The sequence below is a fragment of the Misgurnus anguillicaudatus genome, chromosome 24 (genome assembly GCF_027580225.2).
Source record: "Misgurnus anguillicaudatus chromosome 24, ASM2758022v2, whole genome shotgun sequence".
Lineage (NCBI taxonomy): Eukaryota > Metazoa > Chordata > Actinopteri > Cypriniformes > Cobitidae > Misgurnus > Misgurnus anguillicaudatus.
In genome coordinates, this window is record NC_073360.2 from 27,676,120 (window position 1) to 27,694,202 (window position 18,083).

The 18,083-nt window shown below is 37.7% G+C and overlaps 1 protein-coding gene across 1 annotated transcript; it reads left to right on the forward strand.

Moving 5' to 3' along the window:
* The first annotated feature begins 3,793 nt into the window (after nt 1-3,793).
* On the forward strand, nt 3,794-14,437 carry LOC129438268 (NXPE family member 3). Its single transcript, XM_073863122.1, has 8 exons — nt 3,794-7,988; nt 8,384-8,451; nt 8,611-9,033; nt 9,128-9,543; nt 9,698-9,774; nt 13,019-13,222; nt 13,303-13,640; nt 14,180-14,437. The coding sequence occupies exons 1-8, from the start codon at nt 7,961-7,963 to the stop codon at nt 14,372-14,374; spliced, it is 1,749 nt and encodes a 582-aa protein (XP_073719223.1). The 5' UTR covers nt 3,794-7,960; the 3' UTR covers nt 14,375-14,437.
* The last annotated feature ends 3,646 nt before the right edge of the window (nt 14,438-18,083 follow it).

Genomic DNA, 18,083 nt, shown 5'->3' on the forward strand with positions numbered 1-18,083 from the left:
TGAGGTTCTAACTGACATTTTTGTCAAAATTGAGTTATTCACATATTCTTATTTTGTGACAACGTATTTACATTATGTGATGTTTTTTTTTAAGTTGTGTACATTTTGGGATGTTTTATTAAAACAACAAAAAGGTTCTATCTACAAAGTCGAACTCTAACTTGGCTCTAAAAGGTTCTATCTGCATGAGCTAATCAGCACTTCAAATGCACGGAAAAGGACCAATCAGGTTCAACTTTATGGGGTGGTTTATCAGACAGGGATTAGTGTGCATTTTGAGGTAAAAAAAAAAGGGCACTGATGTATTTTAAGATATGTCAGTGCAAGTTGTTTTCAGTTTTGACAGCTCTTACATTTATTTTAGTCTAGGACTAGTTTAATCCTGGTCCGGGAAACTGCCACTATATTTTATGTCGCCGGCTTTTTCTTTGACGACAGGATTATGGCACGCAACACAAAGTTTTTAAGAAACCTTAAGATCGACAGCCCGAATTCCAGGCAAGTTCACCCTACTGTAAAATCCAGCTTAAGCTGGTGAGTTGGTTTTAGCTGGTCTTCCAGCTTGGTTTTAGCTGGTGTAGCAACCTGTTCTAGGTGTGTTTTGGTCACTTTTTAAGATGGTCTAGCTGGACTTAGCTGGTCATGCTGGAAGACCAGCTGACCCACCAGCTTGACCAGCTTGGCTAGCTGGACCAGCTTAGACCAGCAACTGCCACCTTAAACCAGCTTAAACCAGTTACCAGCTTACGCTGGTCTTTGCTGGATTTTTCAGTAGGGGCAGTCATAGTTAGACACCACATTAGCCAGCAGTGCTAGCTTCATAGTTCCTGATATTAAGAAGCAAGCACTAATGCTAGAAAAAATGCTAGAAACAACAGCAGGAGAAAGAGAGCACCAGGCAAAGAAAATATAAAAAACATCATCAGAGAATGGGAGAGAAACTGAGACAGAAGAGGGAAGTAGCAATGTTGTAATTGAGCAATGTAAAATCAGACTTGTAGAGATAAAAGTGCTAAAAATATAAAATAAATGCCACAGAAAGGATTAAAATGTTACTTTCTAACACATGTTAAAAAATTGTTACGACATTAATTTTATATTTAATGTTTAAATAATGTTTTGGCAGATACAACCTTATAATTCTAAGCGAAAAGTGTTTTTTTAGAATTAGAAGGTTCTATCTGCATTTGACCCCTTCCAAAAATCCACATTTAGAATTTTGAGAGGATTTTGATATTGTATATTTAGAATACATTTAGGGTCCCTGTTATTTAAAGAAACTTATTCCCCATATAAGTTTTCTCATATGTAATGCAAAAACTTTGAAGCTCAATATCTCAAAATTGTTCAGAACGCAGATAGAACCTTATAATTCCAAGGGGACATAATATCACAACATCGCGAGAGCGATTAGTAGACGATTCAGTATGCTTTTAAACAGAGGCGAATCTAGGGTTAGAGCTTTAGGGGTGCTGAGCACCCAATGAGCTCCGCTGCCACCACCCACTCTTTTTTACAGAAACCAATAATATGTATATTGTAAAATACCTATCATTTTCGCACCGGCCCGGCGGCGGGCCCTAGGGGGGTTTTTACGTGTTTTTGTACTTTGTTTAACATCAAATATTCAATCAACAATCATAAACTTTGCATTATTTGAAAGTTTAAACACTCCAAATTCATGTTCTGAGCTTATTTTTGCAATCAATACACTGGTGTGGAAAAGATTAAATGAAATGCAGACGGAATGCATATAAAAAAATTTGTGGGTACTCACATGGCTTGCCATATGGTTCTGACAATTTCTGACAATTCCCAAAAACTTCAACGTACATTGCAAGGTAAGGGTCCACTCTTCGAAAAGCATCCCAAGTTTTAATCCAAAACAATGAAAAATAGTGAGAAATCCAGCAATATCCTCCTTTGTTTACATCCGCGCGTCCGCTAAGTATGATCGATCATGTTTATTTTCTATCAAATATCGATTTTTATCAGTAGAATCCATCTCTTCCTGCTTCGTTAGACTGTTCAGATAAATATCCCGCCCTATTTTTCTGTTTTGTCCAATCAGAAAAGGTTTGACAACTCAAAATCTCATGCGACCAATGATTTGCCTAGATAGATGTCCTTCAGCTTACCATAGGCTTTTGACTGGATTACACCAAAACAAAGCCAGCCAATGCATAGTGAGCAAAGCTTTGATTGACAGAGGAAGTAACCAATCATGAAACGATTACAAGGATTCAACTTACGTCAGTAAAGTGTACTTCTGCGCAAATCTACAGAAGCGCATGGAGAGAAATGCCCACGCCCCCTCCGTGCGCGTTTGTTTGTTTGGGTAGCATAGCAGCCGGCTAAGCTCTCCGGAGCCGCTGAGAAACCTCTTCAAATGTTAGATATAACATCTCCATTGTGGATCGTGGACTACAGATGACTTTTTTGTGTTGAAAGTTCTTTGGAGAAGTTGATAAAGAGCATGATCGCGGATCAACAATGCAAGACTGGATGTAAACAAAGCGCGTCGTCGAGGAGAGATGGACCGGATTATGAGCTCAGCTGCGCTCGCTTGGATAAAGTAAGTGGATTCTTTTGTTGATTTACGTTACATTTCTTGTTTCATGTTAGCTGTTTTGATTATAAAGTAACACTGGAGATGACTAATATACGAGTTTTACATGGTTTCGTTTTTGTATGACATGTTATATAAATGCATGATATTTATAGCTATATGAATCAAATGCACAGAATATACAAACTAAAAACTAGAAAATAAGATATGTGGTGGAAAATATGAGTATTACCAGCTGAGAAATATAGGTTATTTGGCAAACATAAGACATTTGTAATTATAAATAAATATATTCATGTAATGTGTGTGTGTTTGTGTATATGTATTATGTTCATGTATATTACATCATAGTTTCTCATACAAATAGTTGTATGTCTCTAACTTTTGACTCAAACTAAAATCCTCTCTTGCTTTGTGTGTGTGTGTGTGTGTGTGTGTGTGTGTGTGTGTGTGTGTGTGTGTGTGTGTGTGTGTGTGTGTGTGTGTGTGTGTGTGTGTGTGTGTGTGTGTGTGTGTGTGTGTGTGTGATGTGATGTAAAACAGGACTTCAGCTGACACAGGAGGACTGGAATCTGGAGTGCATTCATGAGCGACCACATTCAAAATAGCAAGTATTTTGTTATAATGTGCAAATGTTTTTTTCTGAAATAGTTTTTTCTTTGTGCTTTGGTGGGCAGAGAAGTTCTGAATTGATATACATAATGTAATATGTAGTCCTGACTCATTTTCTTTTTATAATCATGTCATATTGTTATCATGTGTATATTTGGAGTTTCCAAGTGCACTTTTTCTGAAAGGACGCCTGGACTTTTTTGAAATAAAAGCTCACAGAAACAACATTTTTTGGAGTATCATTCTCAAATTTGAATCACAGCATGGTCAGACATTCAGTTCACCTATATGGTGTCCCCAGGTGTCTCACATGACCATTTCATACCTTTTTTGCTAAGTGAATGTTATTTAAAGAAAAACGGAAGTCATTTAATGTATATTTTACCTTGTTTTACTCTGTTTCTTTACTACTCTGAGTTGTTATGACTATTAGGCAACAATATGTCAAGTGTCTAGTTTCAAACAAGACCAGAATTATGAATATAGACCATAGGGTTTAAGAGCTGCAGATGTTTTAGTTTGGAGTTGTCGTTTTTCAGAAAATGCTCAAAAATATAAGTGCTAGCTAACAGGTTAACATTGGTTCAACTAACCCCAAAAACCCCAAGATTTTTTTGGAGACCTTTCAGGCATGAAAACGGGTCAGGGGTGAAAAAGATGAGAAGAAAATTACCCCTCTAGGGTCTGGGAGCATTTTTTTTTTAAATTACATATTTTAAAGCAGTGGTTCTAAAACTTTTTCCGTGTGCGGCCCCCCTTGTGTACGGTGCATTCCTTCCCGGCCCCCCCAAAGAAAATTTATGACAAAAAACTGTTCTAATATTTAACATTTTAATTAAACAAAACATATTAAGTTATACAAAGTAGTGCTGTTGGTTAGAAGCCTTATTTTTTTTAGGTTTATGATAAATTAATGTAGATAAAATGCCATAAAATTGGGGCCCCCCTGGCACCATCTCGCGGACCCCTGGGGGCCCCGGACCCGAGTTTGAGAACCACTGTTTTAAAGCATCAATCTGATGAGTTTTGAGATGCATTTTTTTTGCCAACCTTTTTATTTTTAATTAGTGGCGAGCTAGCACTTTTTTGCCATTAATGCCATATTAAAGTATAAGGACAAAAGGTGGGCTACAGCAGCAGTGTGGGTATGGTTTTATGTGAATATACAGTGTGTCGTTTTAAGCCTTTGTCAAAATGACAAATCTCCTAATTTATAAAAATATGCCTACAACATATGGTAGGTTTATTAATAGTTTGTTAATTTGCAGCTTTTCTTTTAACAGTCCTTTAATCGAACCATTACCTTTACTATTATGTCTAAAACAAAACACTTGTGACTCCTGCACTAAGGGTTAAAAACGTTATCCCCTTCATATTAATCTACATGTGACAATCTAAAAAAATATTTATTGTCTAGTTTGATAGTCAGACAGTTAGTGATTTCAAAAATAACTTACCGGTACTGGTGGTATACAGTGATATACAGCACCCCTAAAAAGGGGCTAGCCTCGCCCATGCTTTTAAATCAATCTCGCGGTAGTGTGATCTCACACCTAATAGATCTGCGTGGATGACTGCGAGATGACAAATCGAATCTGATCAAACCAGTCATAGGCGCAAATCACAGAAGCTCCAAAGTGCAACGAGTGGAGACAATTAGCGGAAGTGCGAGGAAAAATGAAAGTAAGCAAACATTTAACATTAGCCTATAGCTGTGTTTAATGATGAGAAATGTTAAACAACCGATTGTAATAAGCAAAGATGCCAACTAATAGCCTGCACTTTTTTCTGGATTCTTTCTTTTAAGTTAAATATATATATAACTTATTGCGTAATATTTTTGCGTAGTAGCTATGTGTGGGAATAACGATTTCACACATGTGTGCATATTTTGAATGAATTAAATAAACTTATTTAACTAGCTTTGGTAAATTCAATTGTCTAAAAAAATATTCATAAAACATGACTATACATTTAACAATATCTATACATTGTGTTTACTGACGCAGTCCACTGTGCCCCTGGGAAAGCAGCATTATTAGTATGTAAGATAAACTTCTCTGCTTGCTGCAAGAAATTGGTAAAATAAATATCAGTCATAAAGACAGACTGTAACATTTTTATAACATTTGATTATGTTTTAATGCTTTTTCATCAAAGAACAACAAACCTTTCATCCTGACGCATGTGTGTTAGACTTAGATTGCAGACACAATATCAAACTGATAGGCTACTACACATGCTTTTTATGTGTAAACAATTAATGCATCAGGACACAGTTCCTCACACTTGTCATTTAATGGTCTAATTATGATCACATTAGATTCAAATTCAAATGTTGTTTTATTGGGTTGGTAAATTGTGCATGTTAAAAAAGGTGAAAATGAAATGTGACATTCTGTACTTTTTGTGTCATTCACCTTGTAATGTTTAGACATTTCTTTTTTAGTTTTACCTTTTATTTGTCCCATGGAGGGCACTGTGTATGTTTGTTCTTTATTTGGCACGACATATACGGACCAATAAGGAAAGAGAAAGTATTTATGCTATTTTGCTATGCCAAAACATTTACGTCGTTGCGCTCTCACGCCGGTTAAATTAAGGAAAATAACTTCTAAATTTGGAGTAATTTGAAAATAAAACGTGTTTATATATTGTTTTATTAAGTGCATTTGAGCTGCGGCGTACATAGCAGGATATCTTTTAAAGATGAGATAGCCTAATAAGAAGAATAAAGTTTACCCGTTTTTGCCAGAGATTTAATGTGAGCTGTAGGGTAATGAGACAAAAATTATAAGTATATTATATAATTAATTAACCTTATAGGCTACACAAAATGTTACATAAGATGTTATGCAATAGCCAACTTATATAAACTTAGTTTTTATTACTTGATAGAATAAAAATGCCTTCATGATTCAGTGCCTATACTGTCACCTACCCGTTCGGCTGTCACAGTATCCGATTTCGGAGATCCATATAAATTCTCACGGTTGATACTAGTCAGAACAACGCCCCGATCTTGGCAGGTGTCAAGAGCAATTTTCCCTCGGGCAATCCGGTCTCCCCTAGGACCCCCGTGTGATTCCATTGGCTGAAAAAACTCCTCATGGGTAGTTATTACAATTCCTACAATATCGCGTTATGATTTATGTAGTTAGAACGTGATTAAAATTACAATTGATGTCTTTTAAATGATATGTTTCATATAGTAGTATATAAATGAGGCTATAGGTGGGATATCTACACATTGCTTGTGTCATTTTATTATTTAGATATTATGTACCATTTCCACTTTTTACTGTCTACTTATACAATTACTTACTCATTAATTAGGCTACTTATACGAAACATGATTACTACATAGTTGAATCACACATTCAAATTATAATTTGTAACCCATGATTACTACACTTTTACTATTTAAAAATATATTCCGTAAGGTATGTTAATAATTTACAAAAATTAAGTATTGTTTTTGTAAAGCAGATGATGACACAAAAGTACTGACGTTTCTGCAACATGAATATTAGTTTATTATATTATTTTTTGGTTAACTTTTATTTTAAAAAAATTGTATGCTTCTATTTTGTACAACGTAATTATGCTTACGCAGGCGAGATATCGCAATGACAAATTTTTGAGAAGGCATTAGTGCTAAGGTACCAATCGGGATCCTAGGGGAGACCGAATTGCCCGGGGGGACCGAATTGCTCATGACACCTGTCTGCAGGTAGTTGTCGCGGACTCGCCGCGGAGTGTAGCCCTGAATCTTTCAGCAAAACGCTCAAGCCATCAACATGTTAATAGACGGGTTGCAAGTTTACAAACATTACAGGGTGCGCGCGCATCCAGGAGGCAGAAAGCCCGCTTGCTGATCTGATCCGCTACTGCAACAACCTTAATTATTGAAGCGTTCTTTATTGTTTGTATAAAAATAAAACTTGATTTTAGTTGGATCTGTTTTTCTGTCTTTATTTTTGCAGCGTTACTGTCATACATGTATGAATTATAATGGTAGGCTAGTAACGTAATAGTCGCATCTACTGGTATGTTAACATAAGGCACCCAGCACTGACTCTGTTGGTACTATTTTCCCCGCAAAAACTCCTTGGCATTTTGACTTAGAAACACCGCTACTAGCATACAACACAATGCACGTCTCTCTTTTCTGCCTCTCGGTTGCGCGCGCAACCAGTTAATGACGTCGCCGTGCAACCCGTCTATAAATCTCTCTAGAAACGTAGCCTATTTTTTATTTCCTCGTATTTGTTAATTTCTTATATGTTAAAAATGTAAAAAGTTTTGCTTTACATTTTCATATCACTTTTAATTACATTTCTAAATATTTTTGATGTTTGTTTTGGGGCGATAATTTTGGGCTGCCCCAGGGTGGAGAAATGCTGCGAAAAACTGCCATGGTACAGACGTGAGGAATGTCTAGAGACCTCTTCGCGCTGATTGGTTGGATGACATGACAATTCTACTCCCGAATTACGTTAAATAAACTTCACTTATAGCGAGCAAGAATATTTGCTTTCTTTTTTTAGGCTACCTTGCAGATTCGTCCGACCTGATCGGACATGAAAATTCTTTTAGGTCTTCCATTAAATTAGGGTAAGACTTACAATGCTTTATACGCTAAATAATATCATTTGTATGCAGGTTGAACAAGGAGAGAAAAGGAGAAACAAAGGCATGCTGAGAGACAACATTGTAAACGCGCATTACTGATTGTCCTTTTAAGCAGCATTTTTATGTTATACTTTCTTTCATAAAATGAAACGTACAACTCGAGAACAATACAGTAAGTTATTCTCCTTATTTTTGTTTGCACAAATCAAGGACACAAATGAATAGAATCGTAATTTTGACAACAAGTCTAAATCTGTAATGAATTTAAAGTAGTTGCAGTGTATGGTATACAGTAATGATATCGGTTCTGGTGCGCGAAAATCTTCATTCATTTATTTATTTATTTATTTTGATGGGCTAAATTAAAGTTATGAATCTATCTGTAATGAAGCTGAAGCTTTAATGACGTAAATTGTGATTTTTTTTATTCTATTATTTTTCCCTTTACTTAAAAATCAATTAGAAACTAATTTTGTTACAATTTGACTCTCAAAATCTTTGAATGTGTCCTATTTGTAATGTCAGTAAAGTACCACTTTTTTAATGTGCACATTATGTCTATTGCAGTCAACAGGGAGAGACCCTGTTTAAAAATTATGTTTACTGGGATCTGCCTTGTACTAATATGTTTTCTGGTGAGTCAATCAACTTGACAGCCTTTTGAAATTCCTTTCTGTCTCATTCAACAATTTGTTTTAATGCATTCATAGCCCTCACGTTAACATTCTCCTTTATTAAACGTTGTTTGTTCACTGAATTTGCTGAGTTAATAATCGTCTATTGTGTGTTTGTAGATTGTATGGTCCTATACAGGACGTAAACAAAACAAGCAACCTCCACACATTTTTTGGTCACAACCCTTTGCAAAACTTTACAACTCCAGAAACTCCTCTACCTCTCCTGCAGATGTTCGGATAGAAATCAGTTCAGAAGACTCAGAGTCAAGTTCAAGTTCATTTTACTCTGAATTTGGAATCAGTTCAGAAAGTTACTCAAGTTTACAGCAAACTCTCTACTGGGCTGGGCCAGACAGATCAATTACAAATGTGTCTATGAGTACAAGTCCAGGTCACTCCACTTTCATCATTCAGAACCTGAAAGACAGCTACCAAATAGGGGAGGAGCTTTTTGTTACTATCCATGCCAGAGACTTTAACAATAAACCTAAACGTTATGGAGGGGATTTCTTTCAAGCAAAGCTGTTCTCATCTAAAAAGGTATCTCTTACATGTTTGCTGTTATACTGAGTTTTATCTTTATCTAATCTTCAAGGACATTTATTTGGGAATTAAGAATGTTCTTCTGCCACAGGCCAGTGTGTTTGGGGAGGTGGTGGATTTGCTCAACGGCTCCTACTCTGTGCGTTTTCTTCTGCCGTGGGTTGGAGAGGCACAGGTGGCTGTGCGTCTGATCCACTCCAGTGAAGCTGTGCAGGTCCTCAAGCATCACAGAGCTACTGATTCTGACAGAGTGTCTTTCCTTGGATATTTTGAAGGACCAGGACCGAATGGGACCCGCCTGAAAGAAACAGTGTTGTGCAATGTGAAGTCAGACAAGAATGGACTGGAGAGGATCAAAATTGGAGATTGTTGCTGTGAATACAAAGATTCTCGCACTGGAGAAGAATGGCGCTGTCAGAGACCAAAATCACTGCCATGCAGCGCTCGTGTGTATCACTCTTTTGGACAGTATATCAACCACGTGACTGCCAAAGAAGCAATGTTTTTGTGAGATTATTTAATGCTTAATTAATTTATATTTGTATATTATTATCTTTTACATTTGCTGATATTTGATTATTTTCCATCATTATCTAGTTTACTGTTTGAACAATAAAAAAGCTATGGGAAAACAATATAATAGAAATGTTGTCTTTGACAGGAATCCAAGCAACAAGGGTATCAATGGACTAAAAAACACAATCAAGATTCTTACCTCTAACGGAAGTACAACAATTGGTATGTTGGCATTTGATACAGGATTCACACTTTTTACTAATAGCAACTTTGATCTTTCCAAAATAGATAAAAAAGACATATTGGCAATTTGGTTTGGTTTATAAAGCAGGGTGAAAGGTTAGCAATGTTCATGTCAGGCATCATAATAAAGGTTCTGTTCTAAGACCATTTACATCCAAGTGTCCACTTAAAGCAACACCAAAGAGTTTTTTTACCTTAAAATAACGTTTCCATAAAAGTTAATCTTGAAACAGGGTGAACATTCGCTTTGCAGCACTCTATTGGCCAAAACCGCACTAAAGAAGTTTCCAACCGTCGGGTCACGGTCCTGTAGTTCGAGTGAAAACTACAAAAACTTGCTTTACGGCAGACCTACAATCCAATCAGAGCCAGCTTTGTTGCAGTATTTACACTAGTGGTAATGGACAATTCCACTTCCAACCTGTAGGGGGAGCAAAGAGCAAAAACTCTTTAGTGTTGCTTTAAAGGGGTAGTTCACCCAAAAATAAAAATTCTGTCATTTACTTACTATCATGTTGTTCAACATGTTGTTCAACCTGTATACATTTCTTTGTTCTGATCAACACAAATAAGATATTTTAAGGCAATGCTTGTAACCTAACTAATCAGAGGCCCATTGACTTCAATAGTATTATTTTTTACTGGAAGAATCCTTATTTTTGGGTATACTTCTTTCTTCCTTCACTTATGCTGGGTAAATATTGAAATAACCATAACTGCTGAGTCAACAACCCACAGGTCTGGTAATCTTTTAGATCTTATCTACACGTACTACACCCAGTTCACCCTACTACATACACCTGATCACTTCCTCCTCACTCTTGAGCTCGACCTAACTCCCCTAGTCACTGCACATGATCACCCATTGGTCACGTTCCGATGCAACCTGCACACGCTCTCTCCCTCCTGCTTATCCTCTGTGGTCTCTTCCACGCTCCCCACTCCCAAACAACTCTCTCTGCTAGATACAAATAACGCCACCCACACTCTATGCTCCACTCACATCCTGCTTAGACAGTTTATGCCCTTTGAGATCTGGACCAGCCCGGGCCACATCATCTGCCCCTTGGTTATCTGAGGTTCTCTGTGACCATCGCTCCAGACTCAGGACTGCAGAGAGGAATTGGCACAGATCCTACTGACCTCTGTCTCTATCAATCTCTTTTATGCCTCCTTCTCCACGGATGTCTCCTCTGTAAGACCCAATACTATCACTCAAAAATCAACAGCTCACCTGTCTCTCAAACTGTCTTCAAGACCTTCTCTACTCTTCTTTGTCCGCCTGCCCCCTACCTTCATCTAACTTAACAGCTGATGATTTTGCTTCCTTCTTTGTGAAGAAAACAAATACTATCAGCAGTCAGTTCTTTAAGCCGCCTCTTGGGCATACTCAAACCTCTGAGGCATGCTTGCTTCCCTCTTTCTCTCTCCTATTTTAACCATCTGACTACCTGCCCACTAGATCCCATACCCACCCATCTCCTTCAGGGCATCTTTCCATCGGTTATCCCTGCTCTCACCCACATTATCAATTAATCTCCTTCCACTGGTACCTTCCCTGCAGCATTTAAAGAGGTATGGATAACCCCAGTGCTGAAGAAACCCAAACTCAATCCTCCTATGCTAGAGAACTACAGATTTGTTTATGTTCTTCCTTTCATCGTCAAGACTCTTGAATGCGTGGTGTTTGACCAGCTCTCCCCCTTCTTCACACAAAATAACCTCCTGGATAGCAATCAGTCTGGTTTCAAAAGCAGTCACTCCACTGAGACTGCACTGCTCTCAGCCATTGAAGCCCTAAAGCAGGTAGGACAGCCGCCAAGTCATCTGTGTTGATCTTACTGGATCTATCTGTCACTTTTGACACAATCAATCACCACATCCTCCTGTCAACCCTCATGGCTATGGGTGTCTCTTACATGGTGCTTCTATGGTTCAAGTCTTACCTCTTACGTAGGTCATTTACGTTTTCCTGTAAAGGTGACATCTCCGAACCCCAAAGTCTCAATACTGGGGGAACCTCAAGGCTCCGTGCTTGAGCCACTGCTCTTTTTGATATACATGACATTCCTGGGTTCTGTAATTCAAAAACATGGCTTTTCGTACCACTGCTATGCGGATGACACTCAACTCCACTTGCCGTTCCACCTAGATGATCCCACAGTTTCTGCCTGCATCTCAGCATGCCTGTGGGACATCTCACTCTGGATGAAGGATCACCATCTCCAGCTTAACCTTGCGAAGACAGAACTGCTTGTCATATCATCTGAACCTAAGATTCATCACAACCTTTCCATTCAGCTAGGTTCTTCGACCATCACCCCTTCCAGGACAGTTAGAAACCTGGAAGTGGTCATTGATGATCAGCTTAGCTTCACAAAGCATGTTGACAGCACCACTAGCTCTTGTAGATTCATTCACAATATTAGGAAAATTAGATATTTCCTAAATAAGCATGCTACGCAGGTCCTAGTCTAAGCTTTTGTCCTGCCCTGGACTTCCAGCCTTCACAACCAATCCCCTACAGATGATTCAAAATGCAAAAGCAAGAATGGTCTTCAATGAGCCAAAGAGGAAACACATCACTCCTTTCTTTGTCAAGTTACACTAGCTTCCTTAGCATCTCGCGTCAAATTCAAAGCTCTTGCTCCTGGCCTTTAAAACCATCACTGGGTCAGCACCCCCTTACCTTCACTTGCTTATACAGCCTTACGTACCCTTCTGCCATTACCTCACTTTCTAATATACAGTAGGACTTACTATCTTTCTCTATTTTCCTTTATAATTTGTACATTCTTACATACATTCCTAAAAAAATGACTAACCAACCCTTGGCTATGTATTCTGTGTTAGACTTGATGAGACTATTTCCAGTGCACTAATGTATTGCTGTTCTTTTGTTGCTATAATTGCTTCTGTTGTTTACTTCATTTGTAAGTTGCTTTGGACAAAAGCATCTGCTAAATGACTAAATGTAAATGTATTATAAACCATGGTTGCATAACAACAATCCAACATTGGGTAATTTTTAACCCAGCATGTTTTTTCAAATATTTATCCTGGATGGGTGTAAAAAATAACCCAGCCATTTTTGGAGTGTTATTAGATGAATTTTCAGGATTTCTAGATTTTATTTAATTAAATTGTGTACATGTCATGTATTAAAATTATATTGATAGTGCATTTACACCATGTACACTCACTATAACACTTCATCCTGCAGATGTAACACAGAAATGTCGCCCTGGTTTGCATACACCAGTTCCTGCTGGCTTTTACCTGAATGATGTGTGGACATCTTTGGTGTGCAGCACCCGTCATTTTACTAGCCAAACAACAACACAGTGCCTGAAAGACAAACACATCTACATGATGGGAGACTCTACCTTGAGACAGTGGTTTGAGTTACTGGTGAAAATTGTACCAAGTAAGATGTGTACTTGAATATTAAGTTATATAAAAAAAATCATATGGCGTCATAATCATTGTTGGTGTTTCTCACTGCAGCTTTAAAGCAGATGAATCTGCATGTTCTACATCAGGCAGGTCCTCTTATAGCAGTGGATGTGGAGAACAACATTGACTTACACTGGAGGGCTCACGGTGTTCCTTTACGAAGTCGTAAAACAGAAGTTACTAATCTGCACTATGTCAGTAATGAGATTGATGATCTGACTGGAGGACCTCATACTGTATTTGTTTTTCACCTGGGGATCCACTTTACGACATTTCCTCTAGATTACTTCACCAAAAGAGTGCTGAGGATCCGCAAAGCGGTACTAGATTTGTTACAGCGTGCACCAGCAACTACTGTTATAATCAAGACGGCCAACACTGGCTTTAAGGTTAGAGTCTAATAGTATCAATTGTATAAATTGGATTATGTGGTGAAAACTACATTTACATTCATGGATTTTAAGGGGCAATTTACGTTTTGTGTCTAAAAAAGCACAGAATAAGAACTTGATGCAAAATATAAATCGCCCCTAAAGATGTTTTTTATCCAAAGTGACTTCCAGCTTTACATTCTATTATTAGTACATACATTTTTTACATTTTAAATCTAACCGATGACATTGTTAGCCATGCTATACTCAGTGTTCAAATTATGTCAAAGATGGGGGTCACTAACTAAGCCGGTATTTTGGGGTAAGTATTTTGGACACACACACACACACGCACGCACGCACGCACGCACGCACACACACACACACACACACACACACACACACACACACACACACACACACACACACACACACACACACACACACACACACACACACACACACACACACACGCGGGTATCTATTTATGTAAATAAATAAAAGTATATTTTATGTATATTGATATAATGAATATTGTTTTTCTGTCTTTCTAATAGGATGTGTTTGGCAGTGACTGGTATTCTTTGCAGTTGGACACAATTCTACGGTGGGCTTTTCAGGATGTTGGTGTTTATATTCTAGATGTGTGGCAAATGACAGCCTGTCACTACAACAAAGAGAACATTCATCCAGGTGGTGTTATCCTCAAAAATGAGATGGACATTTTACTTTCTTTTATTTGTCCTGAATGAATGACAAAGGATAACCTGTTTTGTACTTTATTTTCTTAAATGTGAAAAAAATGGGCAGGAAAATGTGTGTGTGTATATATATATATATATATATATATATATATATATATATATATATATATATATATATATATATATATATATATATATATATATATATATATATATATATTATATATATATATATTTTTTATTTGTATAATGCATAATATTATTATCAACAATACTTCAATACTTACAAAACAAATATAACTGTTTACATTGACTGCACAGCAAAAAGTCCAACACTTTTTCAGAGTTTATATAGCTACACACTTATAATAGTCAAATTAACACTCTCAAGACAAGATGTAACTTTTAACATGAGGCCAGAGTTTCTTTGACTCACAAGAGTCTTAAAGAGGTTTAAAAAAATGTAAAATAAGTCTTTAGTGTCCCCAGAGTACATAAGATAGTTAACTTTTTAACACTAGGCCAGAGTTTATTTGACTCACAGGAGTGTTAAAGAGGTTTAAAAAAATGTAAAATAAGTCTTTGGTGTCCCCAGAGTACATATGTGAAGTTTTAGCTCAAAATACCCCACAGATGATTTATTATAGCATGTTAAAATTGCCACTTTGCAAAGCAAAATCACTTGTGTTAAATGAACATTGCTGGGGTCATTTATAAAACTGTGCGTAAGATACTTACTAAAAGTCACACAAAACATACAAAAGCCAAAAATATTAAGACTTGTAAAACAAAGCAATGTTCCCTTTATAAATCACAGATCATCTGCAAGTGTGTGTACATGAATCATCCTCAGACCCCACCCTGCAAGCCCATCCTCTCTCAGGATTGTTTTTTTATCACAACCTTTGTGTGGGAACTGGCGTATTTGTAAGATATTTGCAGTAAAATATCCAAAAACCACTAGGCCAGTTGTATATATTTTGTCCAACTGATTACAATATCTTCAATGTTTTCAACTACTTGTAAATCGCAAGAAAATTGCCATTCTAAACATTGACACGGGGCAGTGCAGTCTCCTATCAATGACGTTAATATCCATGTGACCCTTTGTTACCACCTTTACTGACACAAAAAGCACATGACAACAGTGTCATGTACAAATGTGGAAGTATGCGTTAGCGCCTGTCGGGCTACGCGCTTGTTTATGAACTAAGATTACTCTTTACCGTCTGCCGCTGGTTGTGTCAGCAAAGACAGCTCCCGTAAGCATACGGGCCAACCAAATGACCCAAGAAGAGCTTGGAACAAGAAGAGAGAAAGAATGAGGATCAATATCAGTGTTGCATTATCTGGATGGAGAGAGCTTCGCGACAACATTTAAGTAGACGTAGATGCTGATCTTGCTTAGCAAAAGTGTCATCGGACACGCCAATTTAGACAGTGCGCCGTGCGCCTTGGACAGTGCGCTTGGGTCGTTAAAATAGGGCCCATAGTCATGAAATTTTGATTCTTTTATTCGTGTCCATGGCACGAAATTCAGCTTTTTTGTGCCTTGAGCACGAATGTCTTTTTGGTGTTAGTCGCATGAATTTCTATAATAGTTTTTTTCTGTCCGTTGCACGAGCTTCTTTTTTGTGAAATTTTGTTGGGGTTAATACGAGGATAATATGAGTTTTAAACATGTTGGGCCCTATTTTAACGATATAAGTGCATTGTCTAAAGCGCACGGTCTAAATGGGCATGTTCGATGCCACTTTTGCTAATTTAACGACGGGAAAAATGGTTTGTGCGCCGAGCGCACGGTCGAAAAGGGTTGTTCATATTTTCCTTATGAGTAATGGGTGTGTTTTGGCGTAACATGCAATAAACCAATGAGAGTCTTATCTCTCATCCCCTTTAAAAGCCAGTTATGTCTAATCCCTATTTAGAAGACTGACTTTGTAAGCTGAAAAACTAAGCGGAGGAAGAAGACCACCAGTTTAAGAATAATGTTAAAAATTCGATGTTTTCATTTTTATTGAAATTTTAATTTCCCATACTCATGCTCGCCTGAACACCCTTACATACTGCTGCTACATGGCCCTTTGGCACTTAAAACATCTCAGTGGGGGAGGAATGTATGTTCTGACCTCGTAGCTCATGTAACCTGTATAACTTAAAGGCTCTCTAAGCGAATCTGCGAGACGTTAGTTATTGTTCACGTTTGAAACTGTTTTCAAACAGACGGAGCGTAGCTAACTCCTCCCCCTCCCTTCCGTGCTTTCATGAACGCGCCCAACCCCCACCCCCAAATCCTTTTTGTCGTTTATTGGCTGGAATACTTTGTTTTGTTTTGTGATGCTAGGTTTGGCCACTTGTTGATATTGCCGTTTGTGAAGCCTGGGCTGTCTACAGAGATCGTGTTTTTTTACAGTTTGATCAGCGGACAGGCAGCAAGCAGATAGTGAGGAGATGTTTCCGGTATGTAACAAAAAATGTTTTATGCTCTAAAACGCTTCAATTCACTTAGAGCGCCTTTAATTGGAAGTCTTGCTTCATCAAACTTAATCATAACAGACAGGCTATCGCATTTTTCCCCATTTCTGGTTGTTTTAAGGCGTTTTACCTCCAGCACTTTTGCCCCTGCTACAATGTAGGGATTCAGCGGGAGGAAGGGAATAACGTTATTTAAAACACTATGAACCTCCGAAAAACTATTCGAGAATTTAAGGGAATTCCCCGATTTAGCTCAAAGGGAACAATGAGTATAATTAACCTGTGATTAACTAGGTTTTAACTTATTTAGCAGAATAATAATAACAATTAATTAATGCATTCGTCCTGTGAATGCAATTGTACATTAATAAACCGGTTTTGCATTTCACAATTGAATTGTTTCTGTGTTCAATGCTCATAAAATCAATGTCAATTTATCGGCCTTTCGATCTTGTTTACATGCTCTTGAGGTAATATACTGTATAACAGTAGTAAAGTTATTTTCTAAAGGCCACGGAATTAACTTCTTAAACTACACTACGAAAAACGCACGAGACTAACTATACATAAACAAACAAACAAACAAACAAACGATATACATAAAACAAATATGAGAGAGAAAGAATGGAAAATTAAGAGAGACTTACAGAAGGGCAATATTACTATAGACTTAACTTCTGCACAAACCATAAGAAACTCTGAGAATCGCCTTAATTAATGAGGGGCAATAACTTAGCACAGCGAATGAATAAGCAATACTTGTGTTGGCTTTTGTGAGGTGCGTGTGCGCGTCCAGCTGTGTGTGGGCATATGGGAGCGCGAGGAAGAGAGTTTCGCTGAGTTTGTGGTCACGTGACGGAGTCCTTGGAGTTGTCCGTAGGAGTTGTTCCTTTTTCGCTGTTGAGCAGCCTACAGTGTGGCGTGCTAAGTTGTTAAGTCTGGGACAGTCGAGGATGTTTTCCACTGACTGAAATGAAAGACAAAAATGGTGCAAATCTTTTAGGCAAGCAAAGAGCCTATGAGTGTTTGATATCAGTGCCGTAAAGCAATGTGTCATAAAGCTTCTTGAGGCGCAATATTTCAATTCAAATGAAAACGAACACGTTAATTGACGTGTAAGTGTGTATTACATGTTAATGATATGCAAAAGGTACATAACGTCAGGGGCGTCGGACTGGGGGTAAAACCAGTACTGATTACCAGGGCCCCAAGGGAGAGAGGGCCCTTGAAAGTCTGACATTTTATAATGTCAAATGAAATGTAAAGTTAGTGTATTTGCTGA

Bases quoted from the DNA above. Each gene is read 5' to 3' on its own strand.
- LOC129438268 (XM_073863122.1), top strand. From the start codon at position 7,961: ATGAAACGTACAACTCGAGAACAATACA. The intron at 7,989-8,383 runs GTAAGTTATTCT...TGTCTATTGCAG, and splicing joins TACAACTCGAGAACAATACA to TCAACAGGGAGAGACCCTGT. The intron at 9,034-9,127 runs GTATCTCTTACA...CTTCTGCCACAG, and splicing joins AGCTGTTCTCATCTAAAAAG to GCCAGTGTGTTTGGGGAGGT.